Source organism: Nycticebus coucang, chromosome 1 (assembly GCF_027406575.1).
Source record: "Nycticebus coucang isolate mNycCou1 chromosome 1, mNycCou1.pri, whole genome shotgun sequence".
Lineage (NCBI taxonomy): Eukaryota > Metazoa > Chordata > Mammalia > Primates > Lorisidae > Nycticebus > Nycticebus coucang.
The window spans coordinates 27,164,991-27,191,882 of NC_069780.1; the positions used below are offsets into that span (position 1 = coordinate 27,164,991).

Sequence of the window (26,892 nt, forward strand, 5' to 3'; positions counted from 1 at the left end):
TGGAACTCTGACATTATGCCAAAACGAGAAGTTCAAAAAAATTATCTGGGGTTCACACATAGTTCTGAAGGAAAACTGTCCATTTATGATTCTAACCTACATAGAGTTCAGGGATTAGGGAGAAGCGATACTAGATGGGAGGAGTTCAGGACAGTTAATACGACTGACCTACACTGCAATGGAGAAATTCTACACATTCCTCTGTATGATAAAGCATACATCTTTAGTTTTCATCTTTCATCTTTTAGTTTCAAATAACTTTATATTGGACAATAAAAGGTAAATACTGTTAGAAATAAAAGGGAGAATCAGGCATATCTACAAATCTATTATACAAGAACTACAAACCCACAACTAGTCCCACCTCCGCAGTATTGTCTGTGTCCAGGATTTTCAGACTAACTGGACACCACAGCAGGACCCCTATAACTTAAAGAAATTTTAAAAAGAGTAATCATTTAGTGAATGTATTTAAGATTGGGACATATTAATTAGATTCCCATGATTTCATGTTCTATTTTGTTCTCCACTATCTATTCAACACAAGACATTAGACAATATGTGCTGAATGGATAAATAGTGACTCTGTTCTTTGATGCTTGTGGGAGATTTAGTGATAAGAAACATCTTTTAACGAATCAGAATTCTACTGGGATAAAAAAAGGAGTGTGCATGTTTCCCTTCCCCTCTTAAATCTGGAATAATACCACATTTTGATAAGGTGAATATAAGGTCTTCCACTATACCAACAAAAACAAGTATTCATGTTATTACAGATGACACAGGCTAATTGTCATGAATCGTGTTAAGATTAGGTAACTAGTCTTGCAGTTTAATTATTGTTCTAACCCCAACCCCTATAAAACATATTCTACAGACAGTCTATCTAAAGCCAACATTAGCACTTTTGGTAGATTACTTAACTGATGTAATAGTTAACATTGTCATGTGGCAAGACAATTCATTCAGTTATCTGGGAATATATTTTGTATTTATGTTAAGAGCTTAGATAGATGTTCAATTAACCAATGAATTATATAAACAAATAATAAGGGCTTTAGAGTTTTTTATGACCAAGGATGTTAACTTATAAACTGCGGTATAATTTTCATAGGCTCATATTCCCAGGGACACTTTTTAAACTGCAAACAGAGACAGACTCAATGAAGAGGACCGAGATCAGTATTTTACAAACAAGCCAGGATCAATGATATGTAGCTGTCTATAGTCCTAGCTAATTGGGAAGCTGAGGCCAGGAGGATGGTCTTGAGCCTAGGAGTTTGAGGTTGCAGTGTGTTATGATTATGCCTGTGAACTAACACTGCACTCCAGCCTGGGCAACATAGAAAGACCCTGGCTCTAAAAGGTTAATTTAAAAAAATTTTTAATGAGATGAACTAGCATAGAAAGTCCCAAAATGCATTCCATGTGGTAACATCAAATACAGCTCAACGAAATTTTTGTTTTTACATATATATTATATATACGTAAGCTGAGCCACAATATAAAATGCATTTCTTACTGCAGGCTGCAGTAAGAGACATCCGAATACCACTGTTTTATGCTTTAGAACTCTTTCCGGTAGACCCTAAGCCCACGTAGACCCATCTATGTGCTGATTTGGTGGCATTCCATTCAGGAATATTTCACTTTTAGCCTAAAAAAAAAAAAGGACAATCTTATTCTAAGCTCAGCTCCTAAAGCATATGACTGCCCTTCAGATACATGTCCAAAAGTAAAAAGCACTGCCATTTGAGACACTAAAAGCTTATTTGAGAAACAATACATACAGTACAGTTGTCCGGGAGAACTTTTGGAGACAATTAAAAATAAACTATTATCTGCACTGTCCAAAATAACCACTAGCCACACGTATTGAGCACTTAAAATGTGGCTAATACGAATGAGGAACTGATTAATTTTATTTAATTCGTCACATCTGCATAGTAACTGCCATTTTTGACAGCATAGAGAGGATTAAACATTTGATTTTGAAAATGTAGTACGTGGACAAGGAAATGATGAATTTATGAGTAACAGGTATCGTAAACTACCCTGATGTGACCATTGCATAGTGCATGCATGTCAAAATACCACACATATACTCCATAAATATGTATAATTATTATGTATCAATAAAAAAGAGATTTTCAAAACACGATACATCGATGAAAAGGATCATCTGAATCACTTGATTTTTTGTTGTTGTTGTTGTTGTTGCTGCAGTTTGAACCAGCCAGGGCTGGGTTTGAACCCGCTACCTCCAGCATATGGGGCTGGCGCCCTACTCTTTGAGCCACAGGAGTCACCCCATCTGAATCACTTGGGAGCGTCTTAGAAATGCAGAATCACAGACCTAACTCCATGCTGTGAGTCAGAACGACCAACTGACTGATGTGCACAATATTTGAAAGGTCTGACCTACAGGACTGATTCTCAATGGGAATAGTTCCACTGAATATTACTGTGCCAAGGAAAATTTATGGTACACTTTGGTTAGGGACGATACACACACACACAGAACACAGATCTGTACACCTAAGAGCTGGTATCTCAAATAACATTCAAATTACCTTGCCAGACATTCATGTAAATTTTTTCTAAGTCCATAGTTTGATAATCTAATTCCATCTTCTTACATTTTTTGTATAACTTTAACATACTCTGAATTTTCCAGGCATACCACATGTGAATTGAGAAAAGATATGCTTTGTCCAGAACTTTACTCAGTACTGCACTTTCAGAGTAGCCTGTATTTAAAAGTATTTAAAAGTCATGCTTACACTGTACTAGGTATACATTTGATTATCAGATTACTTCTTTATAGTTAGCAGTGAACTGAAATATTTTATTACATACTTTATTAAAAAACTACTTCCCTCTTATTTCCCCTATTATTTTGTCTCCATTATTTTTCCCAGTTAGGATTTTTTTTCTTAAAAAAAGTAAGTTATATTACCCATGAAATTCATGTCAGGATAATAGTTAATGTGCTATGTTACATTCGTTTTTACATATGGAATGCTAGGTCTGACAGATTTAAGAATCACAGATTTAAAGATTATTGTACCCATTTCCTCTAGAATAGGGTACCTTAATTTGGGAATACTGTATAGGGCTCTCAACCTAAAGAATCCATGCAGTGACTTCAGGAGATCTACAGAATTCCTAAATGGTACATACAATTTGATATAGAGTACATGTATCAAATCATCATAAATTATCAGAGTGCAGCCATTCTGAGGGGATAGCACATAACTTTATTCCATCTAATACAACTATTAGATTAAGAATCACACATTACACCTTGGCTGCATCAAAAACTTGCGTCTTCAAAAATATGGTTGATTCCTCAGTTACGTTTAAGGAATTGCAATTAGTATCACTTCACCAGCCTACATTGACAGACCTTTAAAAAACAATCCTACCAGGATACTGCTAGTGTTTTTTTCTCATTTAATTATTTTGATGGCCACAGTGGCCCATGCCTGTAATCCTAGCCCTCTGGGAGGCCAAGGCGGTGGGATTGCCTGAGCTCAGGAGTTTGAGACTAGCATGAGCAAAAGAGACCCCCATCTCTACTGAAAATAGAAATAACTAGCCGAGTGTGGTGGCAGACACTAGTAATCCCAACTACTTGTGAGGCCAAGATAAGAGGATCATGGTGGCGCCTGTGGCTCAAGGAGTAGGGTGCTGGCCCCATATGCCGGAGGTGGCGGGTTCAAACCCAGCCCCGGCCAAAAAAACCACAAAAAAAAAAAGATAAGAGGATCATTTGAACCCAAGGAGTTTTAGGTTGCTGTGAGCTATGATGCCATAGCACTCTACCCAAGGCAACCCAGTGACTGTCTCAAAACAAAAACAAAAAAATGTGTAACTGTTACACAGCATGTTAGTCACTGCTTTACTTAACACTGTTAAGATTCATGGAAGAAGGCTAACACCCATTAAGCCGATGCTGTGCACCAGTTACTATGCTACGCTCCACAAGAGTAACTGCCCTCTGATAGCACTCCCTGTTTCACAGATGAGGAATCTGGCTTAGAGAACGCAACTAACTTAACTAAATTTATACCACTGACAGAACTAGAATTTCAATGTGGGCTGTCTGCCTCCCAAAGCACATATATGAGCAAGTGGCTGTTTTTTCTTTAATCTTACTATAAAATATTGCAGGGTTCCTCAAACTACAGCCTGCGGGCCACATGCGGCGGTGTGATTGTATTTGTTTCCGTTTTGTTTTTTTACTTCAAAATAAGATATGTGCAGTATGCATAGGAATTTGTTCATAAGTTTTGTTTTTTAAACTATAGTCTGACCCTTCAACGGTCTGAGGGACAGTGAACTGGCCCCCTGTTTAAAAAGTTTGAGGACCCCTGATCTATTGGAGCTTCTCTTCCTTTGGAATAGCCTGCTAGGGCGGCACCTGTGGCTCAAGGAGTAGGGCGCCGGGTCCCATATGCCAGCAGGTTCAAACCCAGCCCCCACCAAAAACCAAAAAAAAAAAAAAAAAAAAAAGGAATAGCCTGCTAGATTACTCAGGACAAAAATTGTATTATACAAATGGCAGCTTCCTAAGAATGCCATTAGCATCTTGGGGTGAATCGCTTCTCCCTCTCATTTGGTCACTTAGAATGGGATGCATTTGGGCTTAATCTTTTTTTCACATTTTCCCTTTCAAGTTTTTTCCTTCTTGCAATAAGGCAAGGAATAAATGCACACCACATACATTAGCAAGAGAGTGTGAATACAGCTTTAATGGACAATTCAGAAGCCACATGGAATCATTCTTATAATTAAAAATGCTTATTATCGGGCGGCGCCTGTGGCTCAGTGAGCAGGGCGCCGGCCCCATATGCCGAGGGTGGCGGGTTCAAACCCAGCTCCGGCCAAACTGCAACAACAAAAAAAATAGCCGGGCGTTGTGGCGGGCGCCTGTAGTCCCAGCTACTCGGGAGGCTGAGGCAAGGGAATCACCTCAGCCCAGGAGTTGGAGGTTGCTGTGAGCTGTTTGATGCCACGGCACTCTACCGAGGGCAATAAAGTGAAACTCTGTCTCTACAAAAAAAAAAAAGAAAATAAAAATGCTTATTATCACTATGATAATCACTATGATAGCTCCACTATTTTCCACTTTTGAGAGAATCCTGGTTACCTTGCCTGATTTCTAAAGAGTAGAAAAAGAACACCAAACAAGCAGATAAGTAAATATTGAGCACATGTGAGGGCATAGGCAAAAAGGTAGGAGATCAGTTGGGACGTCACTTAGGATAAGAGCTCAGACAGGGATAATCAGAAGACAAATTGAGAAACTGCAGTGGGCTTGGAGACACTGCCTACATGGAAGGTGAGAGGAAATACATATTAGCAGTGACTGACATGCAATGTAACAAACCAAGCTCAGTTGACTGCATTGATGATAAAGCCATTATTAGGTAGGGAAAAGGCTTTAGAGATTTACTGGAAGTAAAAAGGAAATGGAAAGCAAAACATTCATTTTTTGCCAACAATACCATCACTACAAAACATTCAGAATAAGGGTCAGCAAATTTTTTCTATAAAGACCTACATAGTAATTATTTTAGGTTTTGCAGTCTCTGTTACAACCAACCAATCCTGCCATTTGTGGTACAAAAACAGCCATGGACACATGTAAACAAATGAGTGTGGCCAGGTTTCAATACAGCAGATGTGAGCCACGCTGGCCCACGAGCTATGTCATTTGCTGAAACAGACACCTAGAAGGCAAGGAGAAATGAACCTAAATGGGAGGGAGGGTCATGATTAAAGACAGAGATTTGGAAATTACTGGCACAAATAAAGTGACAGGATGGATAATCCAAGAATAGTAGAGATAGAAGATAAGAACATTTGGAGACAGAACTTTGAAAACAACATGCAGAAGAGATAAATTAGTGGCTTCAGAAAGGAGAAAAGGTATGCTAAATAATCACTTGAGTCCCTTAAATATCATTCTGGCTCAACTGCAAAACTCTCATGCATAGAAAAGCATAGGACACTGCAGTATTTAAGTATGGTTATTATCTGAAAGTTATCATCCAAAAGGCAGTCCTAGAACACAGAAAGAGCCACCAAAGTATACATAATATGCTTAACTAACTCTTTGACATAAAGATGATGCAAAATGGATCAAGGTGAGACAAACTGTATACTTCACATGTGCCATGGAGTACCCTACATACTAACACATGTCAGGCATCATGCACGAACCATTCACCCAAAAGTGAATCAAAGGTTGAAGTCAAAAAAATAAAGCAGAAAAATAATACCCTTAAGAATAAATCAAATGCCAAGAGAAACTGCAACAATAAAAATGTGTTTGGGAAATGGTCCATGTAGAACACTGTGATGCCCTGGGCTGAGTACCATGGCCTCATAGCTCACAGCAACCTCAAAGACCTGGTTTCAAACAATCTGCTTGCCTCAGTCTTCCAAGTAGCTGGGACTACAGGTGCCTGCCACAAAACCCTGCTAGTTTTTCTGTTTTTAGTAGAGATGGGGTCTTGCTCTTGCACACACTGGTCTGGAACTCCTGAACTCAGGCGATTCACCTGTCTTGGCCTCCCAGTGTGCTAGGATTATAGGCAAGAGCCACTGCGCCTGGCCACCAAAATTATTAAATGAGAAAACAATGCTAGCATAAAGGTTTTTGTGTCCAAAAAGTAACATATGTATACACACAATTGTACATCTCATCTATGCACAAAAAATTTCTAGACCTGTACACGAAATATGAGTAGTACCCTTGAAAAAGAAGAGTGGCATTGAAGGAGACAGGAAACTATAACTTTCTACCTTTCCATAGAGAAGAAAAATAAAATAAGCATTTGTTATGACTGGTCAAACATTAAAAAACTCAGATTAGTAATTTGTGAAGGTGAATGAGAAAATGCAGATGCAATTGCATTTACAATACTATAACATACTTAAAAATGTTAAATGAGTATGTACCCAGGGAATGATGGGCAAAGGAGCAGCCCAGTGCTACTGGGAACCTGGGAGTAGTGCTTCTCAAAACTTATGTGAAGGACCAGTTTTAAGCCTCAAATTATACTGTCAGATATGCTTTGGCAAAATAGTTTTTAAAAATTACTAGAAAAATGATTACATACTTTTAATGTCACAGTAATATAAAACTGCTGTAGAAGTTTCTAGACACTCTCAATTTTCACACAGCTGCCCAGAGACATGCTGAATAATTTTCTCAATGTCAATCTGGCCTAAAATCTTGAATTTGTGTAAAAAGGATATGACTCTTGAGTTACTTTTTTTCACTATTGAACAATGAACATACTCTCTCTATATAAAAATAATAATTGGAAATAAAAGGTTGGATAGAGACTTGTGTCATTAACTTGTTTTAATTTTAAAATGTAGAACATTTTTTTTGGTCACTATGTCTCACTAAATTATCCCTTTGAATGCAACTTTAGCATTCAAGAATCTCAACTCCTATCAATTTGTGTATTTCACTTTATCTTGCCATTTACCTTAGAAGGTAACTTAGTATACAGACTTAAAATTGTATGTGGCAATACACTTGTGTCACTTAATGACAAAAATATGCTGAGAAATGGGTTATCGGGCAATTTTGTTGTGTACTTAGATGGTACAGCCTATTACTATTCTACTCCATATGGATAAGTATTTGTGTGTACCTAAGCATAAAAACAGTACAGTAAAAAATAAGGTATTATAATCTTATGGGACTACAATCATACATACAGTTCACAGTTGACTAAGCCTGTGTGACTATCCACTTATCCCATACTTCTGTAAACTCCCAAACCTTTGCCTCCAAACTTCCCCCAACTAACTAGTTTAGGTGGTTGTTAACAGAGTGAATGTAGTAAAATTTTCCATGTATTATTGCTTCATTACTAAAGGGAGTAAAACAGTACATGTATATATGCCCATATGCCCTCTTATAAAGACTGACTACAATCTGACATAATTTACTACAGCCTATTAGATAGGTCTAATAATAATGATAGATCCTAATAATGTGATTTAAAGTCTCTGGAACCAAATTTCCAAAATTCAAATCCACACCCAAATTATATTAAAGTTACTAAACTTCTCAATGCTCTGTTTCTCATTTGTAAACATGAGGATAACAACACCTATATCCCAAAGGATTATACAGGTTTAGTGTGCATATAAAGTGACTAGCACATTGCCTGACACAGAATTAGTACCATGAGTGTCATAATTATTTTATTACACGGTATGTATCAAATCCTCTGTAGAATTGAATAAACATTAAAGTCATTAATATATCACATCCCTACAATGAATGAACGAACTGCTATTCATTCACTAAAAGGCTATTCAATTCTCTATTATGAAAATATATCTATTTATTCCTCATCTATAAAATGCCAATGAAAAAAAGAAAATATATCTATTTATAATATCCTGTTGGATTGGGAGGAAAAAGAATAAATATCTATTTATAATATCCTGTTGGATTGGGAGGAAAAAGAATAAATTGGGAGATTATGTATAGCCTAATTTTATGTTTAGAGAAGGTTAAGTTATGCGAAGTTGCATACCAGTGGCAATCGCTAAAACTGATTCAGAGTAATTTATCATCGCTCCCTGCCTCTGAAAAAAAGATCTAAAATAAACTTTTGATTTTAAAATGGTTAAGGATGTAAATAATCAAAGGCTACAAATTACCTTTTTTCAAAAATTTAGAACTGTACATACTTAATATTTCTATTCCACGCCTAAACGCTGGTTGTTTCTTAAAAACGGACTGCATTAATTTCTAATATTATAGATGATATACTACCCTAAACTTACTCACTGCCAATACACCACTATTACTTTTAAGCAAGCTCTTAATGTGCTCACAACCATACATCTCAACAAAGACAATAAATCAGCTTAAACAGTCACCCAGGCTTAAAAAGCAAATATTGGGTACAGTACGCGGACGTAAACACAAAAGATTCAGCATTTCTAGAATACTGGACAAGAGGTGTTTGTGACATTGAGAGTACTTACATGATAACCTTTGGTACCCTTTAAAACTGTTTGAAAGTTCTACAATAAACTCAATACTATTAATTTCATGTTTATTTCATATAGTATTTTTGTGATATTTTATCAGTTTTAAATGATCAATTCATAATCACCATTTAAAGACAAATATTACTCTCAACTAAAGTTTCTGCTTCCTATATATACTTCAGCTTACCCTTTGGTCTATGATAGCCATACCTCATTTCATAAGATCCCAACTATACAATTACATATTATATACAAAATATTTTCAAGTTTGCTTTCAAAGAATACCTATGAAGATTAGATCAAGTTTTCAAGTTTACAGAAAACCATAACATAATAATTTACCACTATAAATAATGTCTTAATAGCTGTTTATTCCACTCTATTTATAGCAACACTAACAAAATTCATAATGCACATCCCCACCACCACCTGTACTTTGCCTATACTAACATTTTGACACTTACATAAGAACATCTCCATTAGGCAACCAAGTTTTACTACTGTTCCTACCAATCGAATGGGGATGCACCAAGATCCCAATTCTCATGAGTTTTAACATATTAAGAGAGTATATATTTTTACCTAAGACTGAAAGGCTGTACCTTACTTTATAAAAAACAAAGATAGCCACAGCAATTTAATTCCATATATATACTACCTATTCAATTTATTACAAATTGTAATAAACATAATCATCAAACTAGTGCTCCAAACTTACGTTGTTCATGTGGAAGACACTACAAAAGAAGACACAATAGAGACTGCCTTGCAAATACAAATTCCTTCTATAGAGATGGAGAAATAAAAGGACAAATCTAGTTGTCTAAAAGACAATTCACTGTACACATTTTATTTACAGTTTTGTACACTGTCTTAAAATGAATAGGACCGCTTTTCTACTTGAGCCATTTTTAACCAAAGCAAAATAACCTAATACAAAGTGTTAAAATACAGCATAAAGATACAAAAACAGACATACTACTTCTAGTTAGGAATGTAATTATGATGTTACATTTTTTTAATAATCCACAATTATGTTTAGGAAATCACACAAACATAGATCACTGATTTGAATGAAATGCATAAATTTGTAGCAAAGCTTGGTAGTTACAAAAAACAAAAAAATTACCAAAGAATGCACAAAATTAATGTTTATTCCACCTTTGTGTCATATTCCTGGATCCTTCACCAATGTTACATGAGGAAAAAACAAAAGCAAAACAAATGAAAAACTGAAATCAGAATCACTAATGTTATCAAGTAGGGAAACAAATAAATTAAAATCTAGCAGCCATCAGCAAAAGTACAGCAAAGACACTGCTGTAAAAAGAAACAAAGAAAATTGCTAGAAAACTGTATGCATCATACTCTTTCAAACCAGCAAAATATGCTCCTGCATCCAATGGAACATAAACAGAACTTTTTCCCTGTAAAGTATAGAAATGCAAATTGTCTTTTGAATATCATGGATGGGTAAAATGTGTTTGTAATGGTAATTCTACTGAACTATTACAGAGTGGGCCAGGAACACATTTATGGATTCTGGGGACAATGTGTACTGTAATTCTTTGATTGGGATAGTGGACACTCTAGCCAAAATTAAAAAAAAAAAAAAAAATATATGAACACAGAAGTACAAGACAAAGGCGAATGAGACTTCTCTTATATCTTAGCAACATTTAGATGGAAATCAAATTTAAATGCAGTCCACTCTGCTTTTGAAGAGGCTTTGGTTCAGCTCCCAAATCTCGATTGCTTGACGCAGTCTCCTATGAGAATACTCAGAAGGTGTCTTCTTAAACAACAAACCTATTTTTAGTGGTGGAGCCGCTCTTAGTAGCTGTGTCTGCATGGGACTGATAACCAATCACTATCTTTGGAGGAAGTCCTAACCTTTCCTTATATACCCTCCTAGAAGAAAAAACAGAAGAAAAGTAACCATTAATTTTTATTCACCAAAACTAGGTAACTAAAAAAATGTATGATTATTCTCTATATTTAAAAAGAAAAGAAAACCTGGACTTGAGAGTGAAATGAGAAATTGCATACCCTTTCAGCATAATTTACTCTTCATTTTAAACATAATCTTAATCACTTAATACCTGAGAGCCAATTAGGTATGTTATATTTATTACTAAATTATAGTAATAATTACTAATTATTGTAGCGTGATAATTATTAGTAAATCAATTGTGAACAAGGCAGAGACAAGCTCCAGGCTTGTGGTGTTTACAGTCTAGTAGGAAAAACAAATAACCACAAACACATATGACAGACCTCACTGCATGTATACTTAAATGAAAATCAATAACAAGCACATGTCTATTTTTATTCTTTGATCTAAAATATATTCTACATATGAACCCTAGTAAATATTATAAATACATATAAATTAGTAATTTAAATGTAATTTATATGTATTTATAATATTAAATTACATTTACCATACCTATTATTGACAAGGTTGAACCCACGAAAACACTTTAATAGGGAGATATGTGATATTTTCAGAATAAATTAGAACATACATAATTTCTACCTTACATATTAACTCTACAACCTAATTTTCAAATAAGATGCAACTCCACTATAAAAACAAAATATAATGAGTACCAAAGAGGACAAATATGGCAGTGCCTGTGGCTCAGTGGGTAGGGCACCGTCCCCATATACCAAGGGTGGCAGGTTTGAACCCGGCCATGGCCAAACTGCAAGAAAAATACAGCTGGGCATTGTGGTGGGCACCTGTAGTCCTAGGTACTCGGGAGGCTGGTGCAAGAGTTGGAGGTTGCTGTGAGCTGTGACATCACAGCACTCTACCAAGGGCGATAAAGTGAGACTCTAGCTCTTAAAAAAAAAAAAAAAAAGAGGACAAATATGTAAGAACAGTGTTGCTACATAACAAGGAAGTTCTAACCTCATCAGCAAAGTTATGGAAATCTCTACTTTAAAACTCACATGGTCAAAAGGATCATGTTAAGGGAAAGAAGCACATCCGAAGGCTGAGAAACAAAAATCAGGCTGTATGCCTATGGCTCAGATGAAAAGCGAATATGAGAGAAGGCTGATAAGCTCTTGAGAAAAAGCCCACAAAACACCATTAGGTCACCTTAGGAATTAAGATATTTATTCTACGAAACAAACAGCAAAAATTCAAAAATAAGAAGCAAAATTTTAACTAAAAATAAAAGAGTACATATTTCTATTAAGTTAAATCCTCCAACACAACTAGTTTTCATTTTCCATCCTCCAGAAGATTTTACTACCTTACCCCCAAATAAATTATTTAAGAATAATTGTATGATAAAGTTGCAATTATTAACAGATTTACATTCAGATATGATGAGTTCCTTTCAATTATAGTTGACCATTAAAATGTCAGAAACTGAGAACAGAGTCAGGCAACATGGGTTAAAAAAGAAGGAAAAATCTTGCCCTGCAGAAATGAAGCCAAATGTTTCATAGAGATTTAATATTAATAAAAATACAAAATGTCTATAAAAAATTCATAATTTAATTCTTTTCAAAACTTAATTCGAACAATTAAGTTTTGATGTTGGCAGAAAAATTAAAAATGATAACAAAGCAACAGTCAACTCCTTTAGCTCTTATAGAAACCTCATATAGAATGAAACTTGGAAAATCCCTGTTATCTTTTGATAGAGAAAATAATGAAGCTCATAGGAGAATTCATAACAATTTGAAAAATCAAAAAAGGGCAAACCAAACAATCTGTGACCTATTACTGAGTGGCATCTAATTTTAACATGAAATTTCAGGTCAAATATTACTAATTTAAATGTAGTAAAAAGAAAATTCTAGTTTGGAGAAAAAAATGGCCACATTTACAAAGAATAAAATGCACTAAAAAAGGTTTAAAAAAACCAAACCCTCCACATGTGGGTTCTAAATACGAACAAAAATCAAGATATGTTACTTAAATTTTAATGAAAATTCCATGTAGTGTACACATGTACTAAAAGTACATCTATACCATTTGCCAATATTCACTGAATTATTGTGAGCACTATATATTAGCACATTTCAAAGGAGTGCTCTCAAATAGCACTTTTTAAAGGACGAAAAAATACTTACATTCTCATTCGGTAAATGAATAAAATGTTACACATGCCAAAGTAGAATGCTCTAATGATCATATATTCCATTACTAAGGAAAAACAATTGTACAGAAATGAGAAATATATGAACAAGACGCTGAGCACCAATACTGCAGTTCAAAATTATAAAAGTATTCATGAAAACAATACAAGGAAAATAATGATCTACCATCAAAGTATATCTAAAGCTACAAATAAAAGAAGTTCTGGTTTTTGCTATCTTAATATTGTAAAAGTAGGCAAATAGTAAAACGTACCCTATATGTGTAACAGCTTCTCTGTTTTCACATTCAGTAGTCCATATTGCTATCTTATCACCTTTAGCTCTAACATTAACAACAGCTCCACATACATCATCACTGTAGTCATCAAAAGATTCTCCAATAAGGCACAGCAGCTTATAAAAAAAAAATTACATTCAATAAATTATAAACAGCTTAACAGACTGCAAATGTCTCTACCATATTTGTATAGATCCTTTTTAAATCAACAGTTGACTTTTTTAATGTCTAACTTTGTATATACAGTTGTTATATTAAAAAAATTCATGTTTTATTTATTTACTACCAAGAACATTAACATCTTTAACTTTTTCTGCAAATTGGACAATTGATACGAGGACACACACAGAAATTGAATTATTTTATTAATATTCACTTGCTCCACTGCTATTTATATAAATACTGAAATAGCCATTCATGGTTACATTGTTTCTTGTTTTTAATGAGTACTTTGCTAATTTTTTTAACTGTGGTAAAATATACATAACATAAAATTTATCATTTTAAACATTTTTAAATACACAGTTCGGTCGCAATAAATACACTCAATATTGTTGTGCAATTATCCTACTATCCATCTGCAGAACTTTGAATTGTAAAATTGAAATGTTCTGATTTTTACATGTGGAATTAAGGTGTTATTTACTTGAGATGTTGTTTACTAATAATCTCCACACGCACACCCCCCAAAATTATTTTTTTGAAACACTTATTCAAATACAGTAGAACCTCCATAGTTGACCACCCTCCTACACTGACCACCTCCTTAAGCCGACCTAATTTTCATAGACCAGACATGTACTACATGTAGGTATCAGTACTGCAGGCCTAGTAGTTCCTTACCGAACATCTCTGAATGTTGACCAGTTTAGTTATATTCCCTTAGGTGCTCAACTTGATAGTGTCTGGTTTGTAATTAGCACTTATTAAGTTATAAGTTAATATTCAAATTCATCAGAGTAAGTTCCTTAAAAGGAAGGGAAGAAAAAATTATCCAATGTGGCATAGCTATACAAATTTTTGTCCTGGACTTCCAGGTTATAAGAAAAAAAAAAGAAAGAAAGAAACAGCTAGACCCATGCTCCTTTTGTTCCCTTGCCATCTCTGCGGTGTCACCCTGTCCATATGGTCTAAGATGATTCATTATCACATCAGCACTTCAGCTGACAGGAATAGGGGGGAAAAAGGGCAAATGATAGGTTTACCCATTTCTTCTATAGCATATCACAGAAATTACACATATCATGTTTGCTTATGGATCATTGGCCAACACCTAGCTACAAGGAAGGCTGGGAAATGTTATCTTTATTCTGGGAAGCCAAGTACTCAACCACATTTTATTCTGGAAAAATGGAATACAGATACTAAGAAATGAGGGTATACGTAGCAGTCTCTGTCCCAAAGTGGGAGAAAACATTTTGTAAACTCTGTTATTGCTGACATTTAAGTTATAAGTTAATAAGTGCTAATTACAAACCAGACACTATCAAGTGCTATGACACAAGGCTATGAACAAAAGATGTAGGGTTGAGAACTTGGGAGTCAAAGGACTACGGAAAATATTTATGGTATTAAAGCCAAAAGTTCCAGGTTATATCACAACATGTAAGTTGAATGGTACTAAGCAATAATTTCATTGTTTCTTTTATTAATTTATTAATCTATGGGGTTCAAAACTTTATGCAAAATATAAGATTCTATAATTTTAATGACCAGAGTGAGAATCAACTGCCAATCACTTTATGTCTGACTCATAATGTGGTAGGATCTTTTACTGTACTAGTGGAACAAAAATAATTGCTGACTTAAATATTCTAGTGTGGACATCCTTATCTCCTATTAAATTAAATAACCTAGGTAAAATGTAATGTAATCTAAGTTCCAGTATTCCAAAACTGCCTCTAAAACTGCTTTATAATCTTAAAACCTTACTGTCTCTAGCCAAAAGCGATCGAGGTCACTTCGTCTCTGCTGTTTGTTCAATGTAATTAGCCATCGTCCTCCCCGTTTGTTTTTCTCATCTTCCCACATAGGCTCAATACCATCCTACAAGGTTAGAAGACAATACAATTAGCCAAAAGTTACCCTAACTTTGAGAAGAAAGCATTAGAAACAGCAAGAAGTAACACTGTCAACTTTTTACTTTATTACCCATAAAACTGTCACTGATGTAGTTTTAAAAAAGCATGTAAGATTGAAAGTAGAGGCATGAGATTGAAGAATTAAGTCATGACTTTGTCACTTATTAGCATCAACCCTTAGGTTTCACTTAATTTGGACGTTCTTAAACTTTGTGAGTAGCAGACACATTTTAGAAGCTATGTACACATCTACACTTAAAAAAAACATGCAAATATCACACAATCAGAGTTAACGAATGCCCCATGACCCTATACCTAACAAAACCCATTCATAAATATCTCAAGGACTTATGCACCAAAGGTTACAAACACCTGACAGTCTATTTAGTATTGAATATATAAAGAAAGAATTGACTTGAATAATCAAAGGTCTCTTCAAAATCAATCTCTGTATATGCCCACAGAGTTAAGACCCTCAATTTCTATTATTTACTAAGCCAATTTAATTATTAGCCTGTACATCATAGTATAAATTATTACCACGTTCGTGGCAAGATTTCTTAATGAAATACCTGAATAGTCCAGTCCTATAATAAATATAAGAAATTATCAATTAAGCATACCTTAAAAAGTGAGTAGTCACAGCCAGGCATTAAATTACTAGACAATTGGATATGGTTGTATAAACTAGGTAAAAGAAAAAGATAATTAAAAACAGAGAATGTGAAAAGTAGAATTTAGGAGCTTATATGTATATTTAGAAAATATGAAAAAGATAAAATTTCATTTTTACTTGTTTTTATATGGAGTCAATTTCTAAAATAGACAAAAGAGATCTTAATAGTTCAAGAATCAACTTCTGATGATGCATACAATTTTCAAGAAAATATTTTAATGACTTTACTGATAAAAGTATTTTTACATACTAGTTAACTTAGTACACATGTCTATATTATATTTAAGAAACTCAGAAGAAACATAAGTTACTATAAGAAAATGGAAGAGAAAAGACCATTAAGATTGCAAAACCAAAACAGTCAAAAAGACCAATGATTCCCAACCACCACAAACGGTTAGCACAATAATCCATTTGGGGAGCTTTTAAAAAAATATACTGTTCTAAGCCCTACCCTTTGGGATTATAATCACTTAAATATGGGGTACAACCCTTTTAAACTATTTCTCAAATATCAAAAGTAACAGAATTACATTTGAGATGACTAAGATATTCCCTTGCCTGAAGGCAGGAAGCTAGATCACTTGATCCCCTGTAGTCTCTTATAGCAAAATTGTTATAAAATTGCAAACAGAATAAGAATTTTTTCCTCTTTCCAATATTAGATAGCAGAAATCATTATCTTAGCTATATCTATAGACCGTGCGTGATTCAATATACCTAGTCGATATACCGAGGTTTTCTTGATGGTATTTTGATCTGGTCTAGGAAAATTTCAGTATAGTCTTAAGAGTTGGCATCCTTTGGTTCAAATCCATGTATTAACAAACAAATCCACTTTGGGTGAGACAGCATAAGACCACATAAGGTTTGCTGAATCACTACCTAGTAACTCTTTCCAAAATACATTATCAATGCCAGCCTCCACTAGGCAACAGAAGAGGCCTGGATACTAACAGTGACCATGGAATTATTAACATCACCACTGATTTCATAAAATGAATGGATGTGTGGCAGTGACCTTCTCTGGTAGCATTCAAGGTACAAAAAACATAGATGCTTCTTTTGCTTTTACCTTTCTCTTTCATAATGCTAGAGTCTCATAAGTTAATAATAAGAATTTGTAATTGCACATTTCAAGATGATCCTAAGACTACAAGACTATAAACACAAAAGGACTCAATGGTTATGTACACAAAATTTGCTAGGAAAAAAGTTAGAAATTAGGAAGTGACTTGGTTATTTATAGAAGGCTCATGGATTCCTTCATATCTCTAAATTATGGTGTAAAATTCCACTATATGCAATGACCTTGCTTACACACATAATTAAAATGTGAAGCAATGCTCTAATCAGAGAAAAGTTAGAAATACAATTATATAAACTGGTGAAAGCCAAACAATCTAGATAAATGCAAATCTGATGTGAGGGGGTGGTTTAGCAATCTCCCTTTCCCTCCGTAGGAGACTGAAGAGCTTTTTCAGTGAAGGAGACTGGAGTGAATTCAAGAATCTTAAATAAGCACAATTAAAGGAGAAAAATCACTTGATGTTTTGATGAAGGGCAAAGAAGAATAACTCTAGTTTAACTAGAGCTATGAAGTAGGTGGGCTTAGAACAGTAGAACCTCCATAACTGACAACCTCCCTACACTGACCACCTCAAGTAAACCTAATTTTCATAGACCAGACATGCACCACATGTACGTATCCAGTACAGTGGGCCTAGTTCCTTATGCTGACCACCTCTGTATATTGACTAGTTTTTTATAATCCCTTGGGTGGTCAACTCATGGAGATTGTACTGTAGTTCTACTCTTTTTCTTTTAATAGGTCAATGCTTTTAATGAAAAATGACACAAAGTAGTTTATAATTTATAGTTTCTTTAGGTATTTGCCTTTTTCAGTGATAGAAATGCATACCAAATGTCTATTACAGATCAAGCACTGGAAATATACAGACAAATGTTGTTTCTACCCTTGAGAAAGTATGCATGTATGGATATTACAACCACAACCCATTCTCTTGTGTGAGCAGAACACACTCAGGGTTGCATTAAAACATAAGAGCAGCACCACTAATTCAGCGTGTATATTACCCTAAAATAAAGATGTACAACTTAGAATATTTACATAATTGAGGGAATTTAAAGTTCTTGAAAATGTTTTTAGTAAGTTTTGCCTTTCATGCCCTCAAATAGTATCATTCTACCTATAATCCCTACATATTCTCCAAGTAAATAAACTAAACTAACTTGTTTTTAGAGAATCAATATCAAAACTTCTTGCAAAAGATTTATAATTTTTATTTTATTTTGAAGTTATGTGAAAGTAGGTAATCTCAAATCTTATTCATAAATCACAAATCTCAAAAATGAATTCAACTATTCTTCCTGAAGTTGATCAAAATATAATGAAATTTATAAACTATCATCACAGATACTATCATTCCCTTGACAAACCATAAATTTTGAACACTTCAGCCTTTGATTTCAAAACCCCTGCCACAGAAATTCCAGAAGTTACCTTGATAGAGCTGGCAAAAATGGGGGTCTAATGATGCTCTGGAAAACCCAGTTATAAGGAAAATGTATCTAGGCAACTGAGAAAAGAAATAAGTTCCAAATAGTTGTCAAAAGTTCTGGGAATGGGCCGGGTGAGGTGGCTTACATCTGTAATCCTAACACTATGGGAGGCCAAGGCAGGTGGATTGCTTGCCCTCAGGAGTTCCAGACCAGCCAAAGCGAGACCCTGGGCTATTTTTGCCGAGCATTGTGGCAGGCACCTATAGTCCCAACTACTTGGGCGGCAGAGGAAAGAGAATCACTTGAGCTATGTGAGGTTGCTGTGAGATAATAAGGCCATAGCACTCTCCTGAGGGTGACAAAGTGAGACACTGTCTAAAAAAAGTTCTTGGAACAATAAAGGATTCTTAAGTGAAGGATATCTTAGGACTAAGAACAGAGAATACTCAGAGTTAAAGAATGACCAGACTGAAGCTTTGTCAAACTGATGGGCATAATCATCTATTCAAATAATCTTAAGGAGACAAAAAAAAAAAAGTAGTTCTATAGATGAATGTTCATTAAATGGTCACCTCACCTTTCATTTTGTGAATTTGTTTTAAAATGGCAAACTACACAACTAATGAAACGAATATCCTATAATAGTTACTTACGCCCAAAAGTCTTCAACAGTATCAAACTTAGAGATCAGCCGAAGGTTTGCTTGCCATGTTTTGCTTTTATCATTTTTAAAAAACCAGAGCGCCCATCTAAAATAAAAAGTTAGTGTCAAAAAATGGTAGTTGTATATACCCTTGTTCACAGCAGCATTATTCACAAGTGCCAAAAGGTGGAAACAATCCAACTGTCTATCAACAAATGAACAAACAATAGTATACATCCAATGAAACATTAATCAGCCTTAAGAAGAAAATTCTGACACTTGGTAAGACATGGATGAAAGCTGATGACATTATGTTAAGTGAAATAAGCCAGCCACAAGAAGAGAAATATTGTATGATTCTACTATGAGGTACTGAAAGTAGTCAAGTTCACAGAAAAAAATAGTGGCTGCCATGGGCGGGGGTATAGAGGGATGGTGAAGAGTTGTTTAATGGGGTTTATAGTGCTAGATTTAGAAGATAAAGATAGTTCTAGAGATTGGCTGCACAACAATGTGGATGTACTTAACATTATTGGACTATACATGTAAAAATGGTTAACATAGTAAATTTTGTTATGTGCATATTGCCACAAAATTTTTTTAAACAAAAATTCATAAAGTTATTATTATAATGGCAACTAATGAGTTATAGTCTCTTTTTTTCATTAAAAAATATTTCATTAAGCCTATTACATAACAGATTCTCTGCTATAAGCAAAGACCAATGAGGCTCATTACCCAGGGCAATTCACAGAAATGTAGCAGAGAGACAAATACAGTGTGCTAATTACTGACAGAAGTAAACAAGTACAGTTTTCTAAGAAAACATTTAACCATAAAGGAAGTTGAGGAACAGGAAGGCTGAACTGTCTGTCAGAGGAACAAACAGCTATTAGAAGAAGAACAAATGGGAGCACTAGGAAGGGAGAGAATGATTAAATGTGATTCAGTATGTACTCAAATACTTAACTCTAAGTAATGGTACACATATATGCTCTGAAATAATGTACATCAAATTCTATACACTTGTAATGTTTCTGTCAAAATAATTTTATTCCTACATAATACATAACAGTTTAAATATATACCTAAGATATAATTATATATAGGCATAGCTTAAGAGATACTGTGGGTTCAGCCCCAGGCCACTGTAATAAAGTGAATATCACAATAAAGGGAATATTACCATCAAGCCAGTCACAATTTTTTTTCATTTCCCAGTGCACAGAAAAGTTATGTTTACACTAGTCTATTAACTGAGCAATAGCATCCTATCTAAAAAAAAAAAGTACATATCTTAATTTAACAAATACTTTAATGCTAAGGATCACCTGACCCCTCAGGGAGTCATAATCTTTTTGCTGGGAGAGGGTCCTCCCGCTTTGATGAATGCCAACTGATCAGGTAGCAGGTAGGTGGTTGCTGAAGGGTGAGGTGGCTGGGCCAATTTCATAAAATAAGACAACAATGAATTTGGTTGCACTGATTGTGCCTTTCACAAAAGATTTCTCTGCATCGTGCAATGCTGTTTGTTATCATTTTACTCAGAGAATTCTTGAGTAAAAATCTCAGAAAAATCGGAGTCAATCCTCTTGTCTCTTGCTGCTACTTTACCGACTCAATTTGTATAATATTCTTTTTGTCATTTCAACAATGTTTACAATGTCTTCACCAGGAGTACATTCTATCTCAAGAAACCACATTATTTTCTCATTCATAAACAGAAACTTCTTACCTATTCAAGTTTTATCATTGAAGCAATTCAGTCGTATCTTCAGGCTCCAATTCTAGTTCTTTTTTTATTTCTACCACATCTGCAGTTATTTCCTCCACTAAAGTCTTGAACCCCTCAAAGTCAAACATGAAGGTCGGAATCAATTTCTTCCAAATTCCTGTTCATGTTCATATTTTTGGAAACAAGATATCACTATGCTGCACAGACTGATCTCAAGCAATCTTCCTGCCTCAGCCTCCCCTAGCCTGAACTGCAGGTGCATTCACCATATACAACTCATTTTAATATTCTGACATCCTCCCATGAATCATGACTGTTCTTCATGGCATCTAGAATGGTGACTCTTTTCCAATTTACTTTGCCCAGATCCATCAGTAGAATCACTACTGCAGCTGAAGCCTTACAAAATACATTTCTGAAATAATACTAAGAAATGAAAGTTGAAATTCCTCGTTCATCCATGGACTACAGAATAGATCCTGTGTACATTTCCACCAGAGCTCTTAGATGACCACGTGCATTGTCAATGAGCAATAAAATTATTTTTCTTTTTTTTTTTGAGAGAGTCTCACTATGTCGCCCTCAGTAGAGTGCTGTAGTGTCGCAGCTCACGGCAACCTCCAACTGTTGGGCTTAAGCGATTCTCTTGCCTCAGTCTCTCAAGTAGCTGGGACTACAGGCAAGCAGTAAGATTTTGAAAGTCTTTTTTCCTAATATCCAGTGATCCTTACTATAAACAAACAGATGTGCTGTCATCCAGCTTTGTTGTTCCACTTGTAGAACACAGGCAAAAGATTTAGCATCTGGGATTTTGGGAATGGTGAATAAGCACTGGCTTCAGCTTAAAGCCACTAGCTGCATTAGCCCCAAACAAGAGTTAGCCTGTCCTTTGAAGCTCTGAAGCTAAGCTTTCATTTCTCCTCTCTAGTTATCAAAGTCCTAGATGGCATCATCTTCTGCAGAAAGCTATTCTGTCTACACTGAAAAACTGGTGTTTAGTGTAGCCAGCTTCATCACGGATACTAGCTGTATCTTCTGGATAAGCTGATGTAGATTCTTTGGCAGTTGCTGCTTCATCTTTATGTTACAGAGACATCTTCTTTCTTTAAACCATGCACATGAACCAACCTCTGCTAGCTCTTTTTTTATGCAGCTTCCTTACCTCTTTTATTTAGCCTTCATAGAACAGAAGAGAGCTAGAGCTTTGTTCTGGATTAATCTTAAAAGAATGTTGTGGCTGGTCCAATCTTCTATCCAGACCACTAAAGCTTTCTTCATATGAGGGGTAAAAAGCTGTTTCACTTTTTAATCATTTGTGTATTTTCTGGAGTAGCACTTCTAATTTCCTTCAAAGAAATATTCATTTGCATTCACAATTTAAGAAACTTTTGGTGCACGAGGCCTAGCTTTTGGCCTATCTGACTTTTGTCATGCTTTCCTCACTAAGCTTAACTTCTAGCTTTTGGTTTAAAAAGCTAGAACACTTAGAGGTTATCATAAGGTTATTAACAGGCCTACTTTCAATATTGTTATGTCTCAGTGAATAAGGATACTCAAAGAGAGGGAGAGGATGAAAGAATGGCGTAATTACAATTGGTGTAACAGTCAGAATATACACAACATTTATCAGTCAAGTTTGTTGTCTTACACAGGTACAGGTTGTGGTACCCCTAAACCAGTCACAACAGTAACAAAGATCACTGACCATGGATCGCCATAACAGACATGAATACTGCAGTTGCCAAAATGTGACACAGAGACTTGTGAGCACATGCCATCATTCACTGACAGACCTGCTCAACACAGGATTGCCAAAAAATTTCCCTTTGTAAAAAAGGCATTATTTGCCATGTGAAATAAAATGGGGTATACCTGTATTTTCTATTGCTTGAGGATAAATTCATGTAACTTTAAATAGTTATATTTAAATGTATCATCCCAAGATGGTTCACCTTTAGAAGAATTAAATTCAATACTCTCTAAATTACAATACTAAAGGTAAATCAAGGGGAAACTCCATTTTCTCAGCAAAAAAAGTATCTCAAGAGCGTTCCAAATTGAATATATATTATCAGCCGTTCTCAAAGTGAGGTTTGCAGACCCCTAGAGCCTTTTTTAAAAATAATGCTAAGATGTCATTTTATTTTTCACTGTGTTGATGTTTCTACTTACAGTGCAATAGCAAGGGTGGCTAAATCTGCTGGTGCCTTAGCAAGAATCAAGACAGTAACAGCAAATTGTACCAGTAGTCCCTGTATCCTTCATTACTGCCAACTTTCAGGATAATAACAATGTCAATTTCACTTAAGAACACCCCCAATGAAGAAATAAACATTACCAGTTTCATTAAATTTCCATCTGTTTACATGTCTCTTCCATGTTCAGCACAAAATGTACTTCTACTGCATAATAAAATACAACATTTAGGTGATTTTTGAGATTATGAGGTGAGCTAGCCACCTTTTCCATGAAACAACATTTTTACTGGAAAAAATAACTGATAAACCATGGTTATTTCTTGAAAAATGAGCAGATTAAGCCTGTTGCTTAACGTGCTGAGCTTTCAAAAGAAAAAAAAAATCAGAATTTTGGATAAGTTTCATTTATCACCTTAAGCTTAACAACTTCATAAAAATTGAAGACCTTTTGGATGAATTCAGAGGTATACAATAAAATGTGTCAACATTCAAAAGATCCATATAACTCACTGAACCAGTGTTTTCTAAATATTCCAACAATATACGATGTTACAAAATCATACATAGGTAGAACATTCACTCCAAATGCAAGACAGACTAATGGATTTCAATGTAACAAAGTAGGAAAAAAGTTCTTTGATGTGGTTTCTGATTCCATATTGCAACTAACCTGTAGGAAACCTACTTATCAAAAGAGAACATTAATGGACCCGTAATTATTTTAAAAGACTATGAAAATTCTCCTCCCTTTCCCAACCACATTATCTATTGAAACAATGTACCTCCACAGACTGAATGCAGAAGCAGCTATAAATATCCAACAGACTTCTACTAAATACAGTGGTTAAGGAGATTTGTATTTCAAATATTTTCATTCAAAAATGCTTACACTGATGTGATGGGTTTTAAAAAATATACATATAATTTTACATTTCTCAGGTTTATTTTCAGGTAGAATTATACATTCATTTTAAATGTGAAATATAAGACAATGCCTTATCGTAATGTAAATATATATTTTTCTTGAACAGGGAATCAAAAATAAAAAATACATACAATAGCAATAGACAAATAAGCATATCAAGGCTGTGTGGAGTTCTCAATAGTTTTTAAAAGTGTATAGGGGCTGTGAGATCAACTAGTTGAGAACTGCTTATTTGAATAAAATGATATAACCATGTAATAGATTACTATGCAGCTATTAAAAAGAGTAATTGTGTGGTAAAGTTTTCCTAAGACTTATAGCAATCCACAAGCCATGGAGGAAAACTGGTATCTGCCTACATGAAAATTAAAACTCTCTTTTAAAAAAACATACAATTCCACAGATGATGTTAAAGTCAAATAACATGGATAATCTATTTCACTAAAGCCGCGAAGGATATATGCTTTAATTACTTCTCCCCACATCACAGCAACACTAAAAACTGTGTTCACTAACAGGTAGAAGATACACAGAATTAGCTTTGTTATAAAACACCACTGGAAAGACAAAAAAATAAGTTTTTCTGTTACTATTAGGTTGAAATATATAAAACGTCTACTGATCAGCTGTTTGGCTTAATAACACATGGGGAAGGATTTCACTCTTCAGAAACTCTATTTAACTTTGATGTCCCACTAGCTGAAACAGTCTCCACTGTCTAGAAAACTGATTTTCTCCTCATAAGAAAAAACTGCATAAACATACTTGGACTACTATTTCACTAAGTTTATCATAATACAGGAAAAATAAAAAAACGCTGAAGTCATGAAAGGAAAAAAATATTTTCTTCATCAATGAAACTAAAATATAAATAGGCTTGTGAGCCCTTTTAAGTAAACACAATAAGAAGTAAATAAAAAGAAAGAAGGAAAGACAATGAAAAGCATTGAAATACTACAAGATCCTCAGATATTAATTCCAATTTACTTTCCTCCAGACTCTTGCGATGTTTCTGCACTGCTACTTTCTTTCCACCATCAATGAATTCAAGATAATTTCATATAATCCAGAAAAACAGTAAGCACAAACACAAACATACTGGGAAAGAGTGGGTGGAGTTGGGAAAAACCATATAATGAACTACTACTCAGCTTCCTATTATACACTGTTAAGTACCTCATCTTAATCCTCTCCTTTTGCTCTCCTAACTTATCTGTATCTTCAATACAAACCACCAACCTCTAAACTCCTTATTAATTAGCTCTCCTTTCTCCTTCTAAGTCCAACTTCAAAATACCTGTTCTTGCTCTATAACCTAATCTCTTTTTTCATCATTTATATGCTACTAAAACACATTCTCCTAAAATTGTTCAATCCAATGGGTTATTCTGAGACTTTATTTGACCATTTAGTAATATGCTTATTAGAACAAACACTTTCTTGGTTTCCATGACCACCATTCTTATTTGTTTCTCAAGAGAACTAATTTACTGTTGTGGTTTCAATCATCACCAATATACTGCTGAGTTTCAAACCAATTTCTCATCCATTTTTTTCTGAGCTCCAGACTCATACTTAGGCCAGGCGTAGCACACACCTGTAATCCTAGCACTCTTGGAAGCCAAGGAGTGCTTGAGGATGGATTGCCTGAGGCTCAGGAGTTTGAGACCACCCTGAACAAGAGTGAGATCCTGTCTCTACTAAAAATAGAAAAACTAGTTGGGCATTGTGGTGGGCACCTGTGGTCTCAGCTACTTGGGAGGCTGAGGCAATAGCTTGAGCCCAAGAGTTTGAGGTTGCTGTAAGCTATGATGCCCCATGGCACTGTGCCCCGGGGTAACAGAGTAAGACTCTTTTTTTTTTTTTTCCTTTGAGACAAAGACTAACACTTAAAACTGCTTGCTAGTCATGAGTCATCCAAGTGAAGATGGAACCTTCAACCCTAGTGTATCTAAAAGGAGTCTCATCTAACTTTCCCTTTAAAACTTGCCCTGCTCACCATTTACTTTGTTGCCAAAGTTAGGAAACTTAGGTGTCAGAGAGCTTACCTGTTCTGTAGAGGATGTTTAATATAGTGTTCTGGGTTTGCAACCTCCTGATTAGATTCTGTTTTCTCCTCTTCTGCAGGTGGGGGATTAGGAGTAGGGGTGGTTTCCTAATAGAAAATAATATAAGACATTTTAAATTTCTTAACATACTTATGATGCCAATATTCTAAATAAACTTCAACCAATATTGCAGACAATATCTTTTAAAGAAGGAATTAGAGATCACTCCCATAATAGGCCAGACCAACAGATCAACCTCTAAGAAAAGCACAAGACTTTTCATAAAGAGTAAAGTATCTCTTAAGAGCTAAGAGTTTCTCAAATTTAAAAATATAATAATTATATAAATTTATCCCTCCACTTGCACATTTTTTTCAACATCAGTAAGGATGCCATAGACTATGCAACAAGTTTAGAAAAATGAACTATTTTTCTTAACATACCATCATATTAAAGTACTATATAAGATATTGGAGATTAGGGGGCTGGGGTTAGGGGATGATGAAGGATTAAAACTAAAGTTTCCAGAGTATAACTATAGTACAATGGCAAACCAGGTCCTTGCCTTCACGGAGCATACTATTTTCCCTATTATAATTTGAAAGTTCAGAAACTTGGTATTTTC

General features: G+C 34.8%; 1 protein-coding gene across 2 annotated transcripts in view; it reads right to left on the reverse strand.

Moving 5' to 3' along the window:
- Nucleotides 1–9,863: 9,863 nt before the first annotated feature.
- EIF4E (eukaryotic translation initiation factor 4E) overlaps nt 9,864–26,892 on the reverse strand; it is a 39,763-nt gene continuing 22,734 nt past the window's right edge. The window contains exons 2-7 of one of the 2 annotated variants that reach the window (XM_053554050.1): nt 26,268–26,374; nt 19,372–19,467; nt 16,143–16,206; nt 15,371–15,484; nt 13,415–13,554; nt 9,864–10,950 (exon numbers count right to left, since the gene is read on the reverse strand). In XM_053554050.1, coding sequence (XP_053410025.1) covers nt 10,836–10,950; nt 13,415–13,554; nt 15,371–15,484; nt 16,143–16,206; nt 19,372–19,467; nt 26,268–26,374 — 636 coding nt within the window. In that variant the 3' untranslated portion in view covers nt 9,864–10,835. Of the gene's footprint in view, nt 10,951–13,414; nt 13,555–15,370; nt 15,485–16,142; nt 16,207–19,371; nt 19,895–26,267; nt 26,375–26,892 lie in introns of those variants that run through there. The other variant, XM_053554042.1, reaches the window with a different exon arrangement.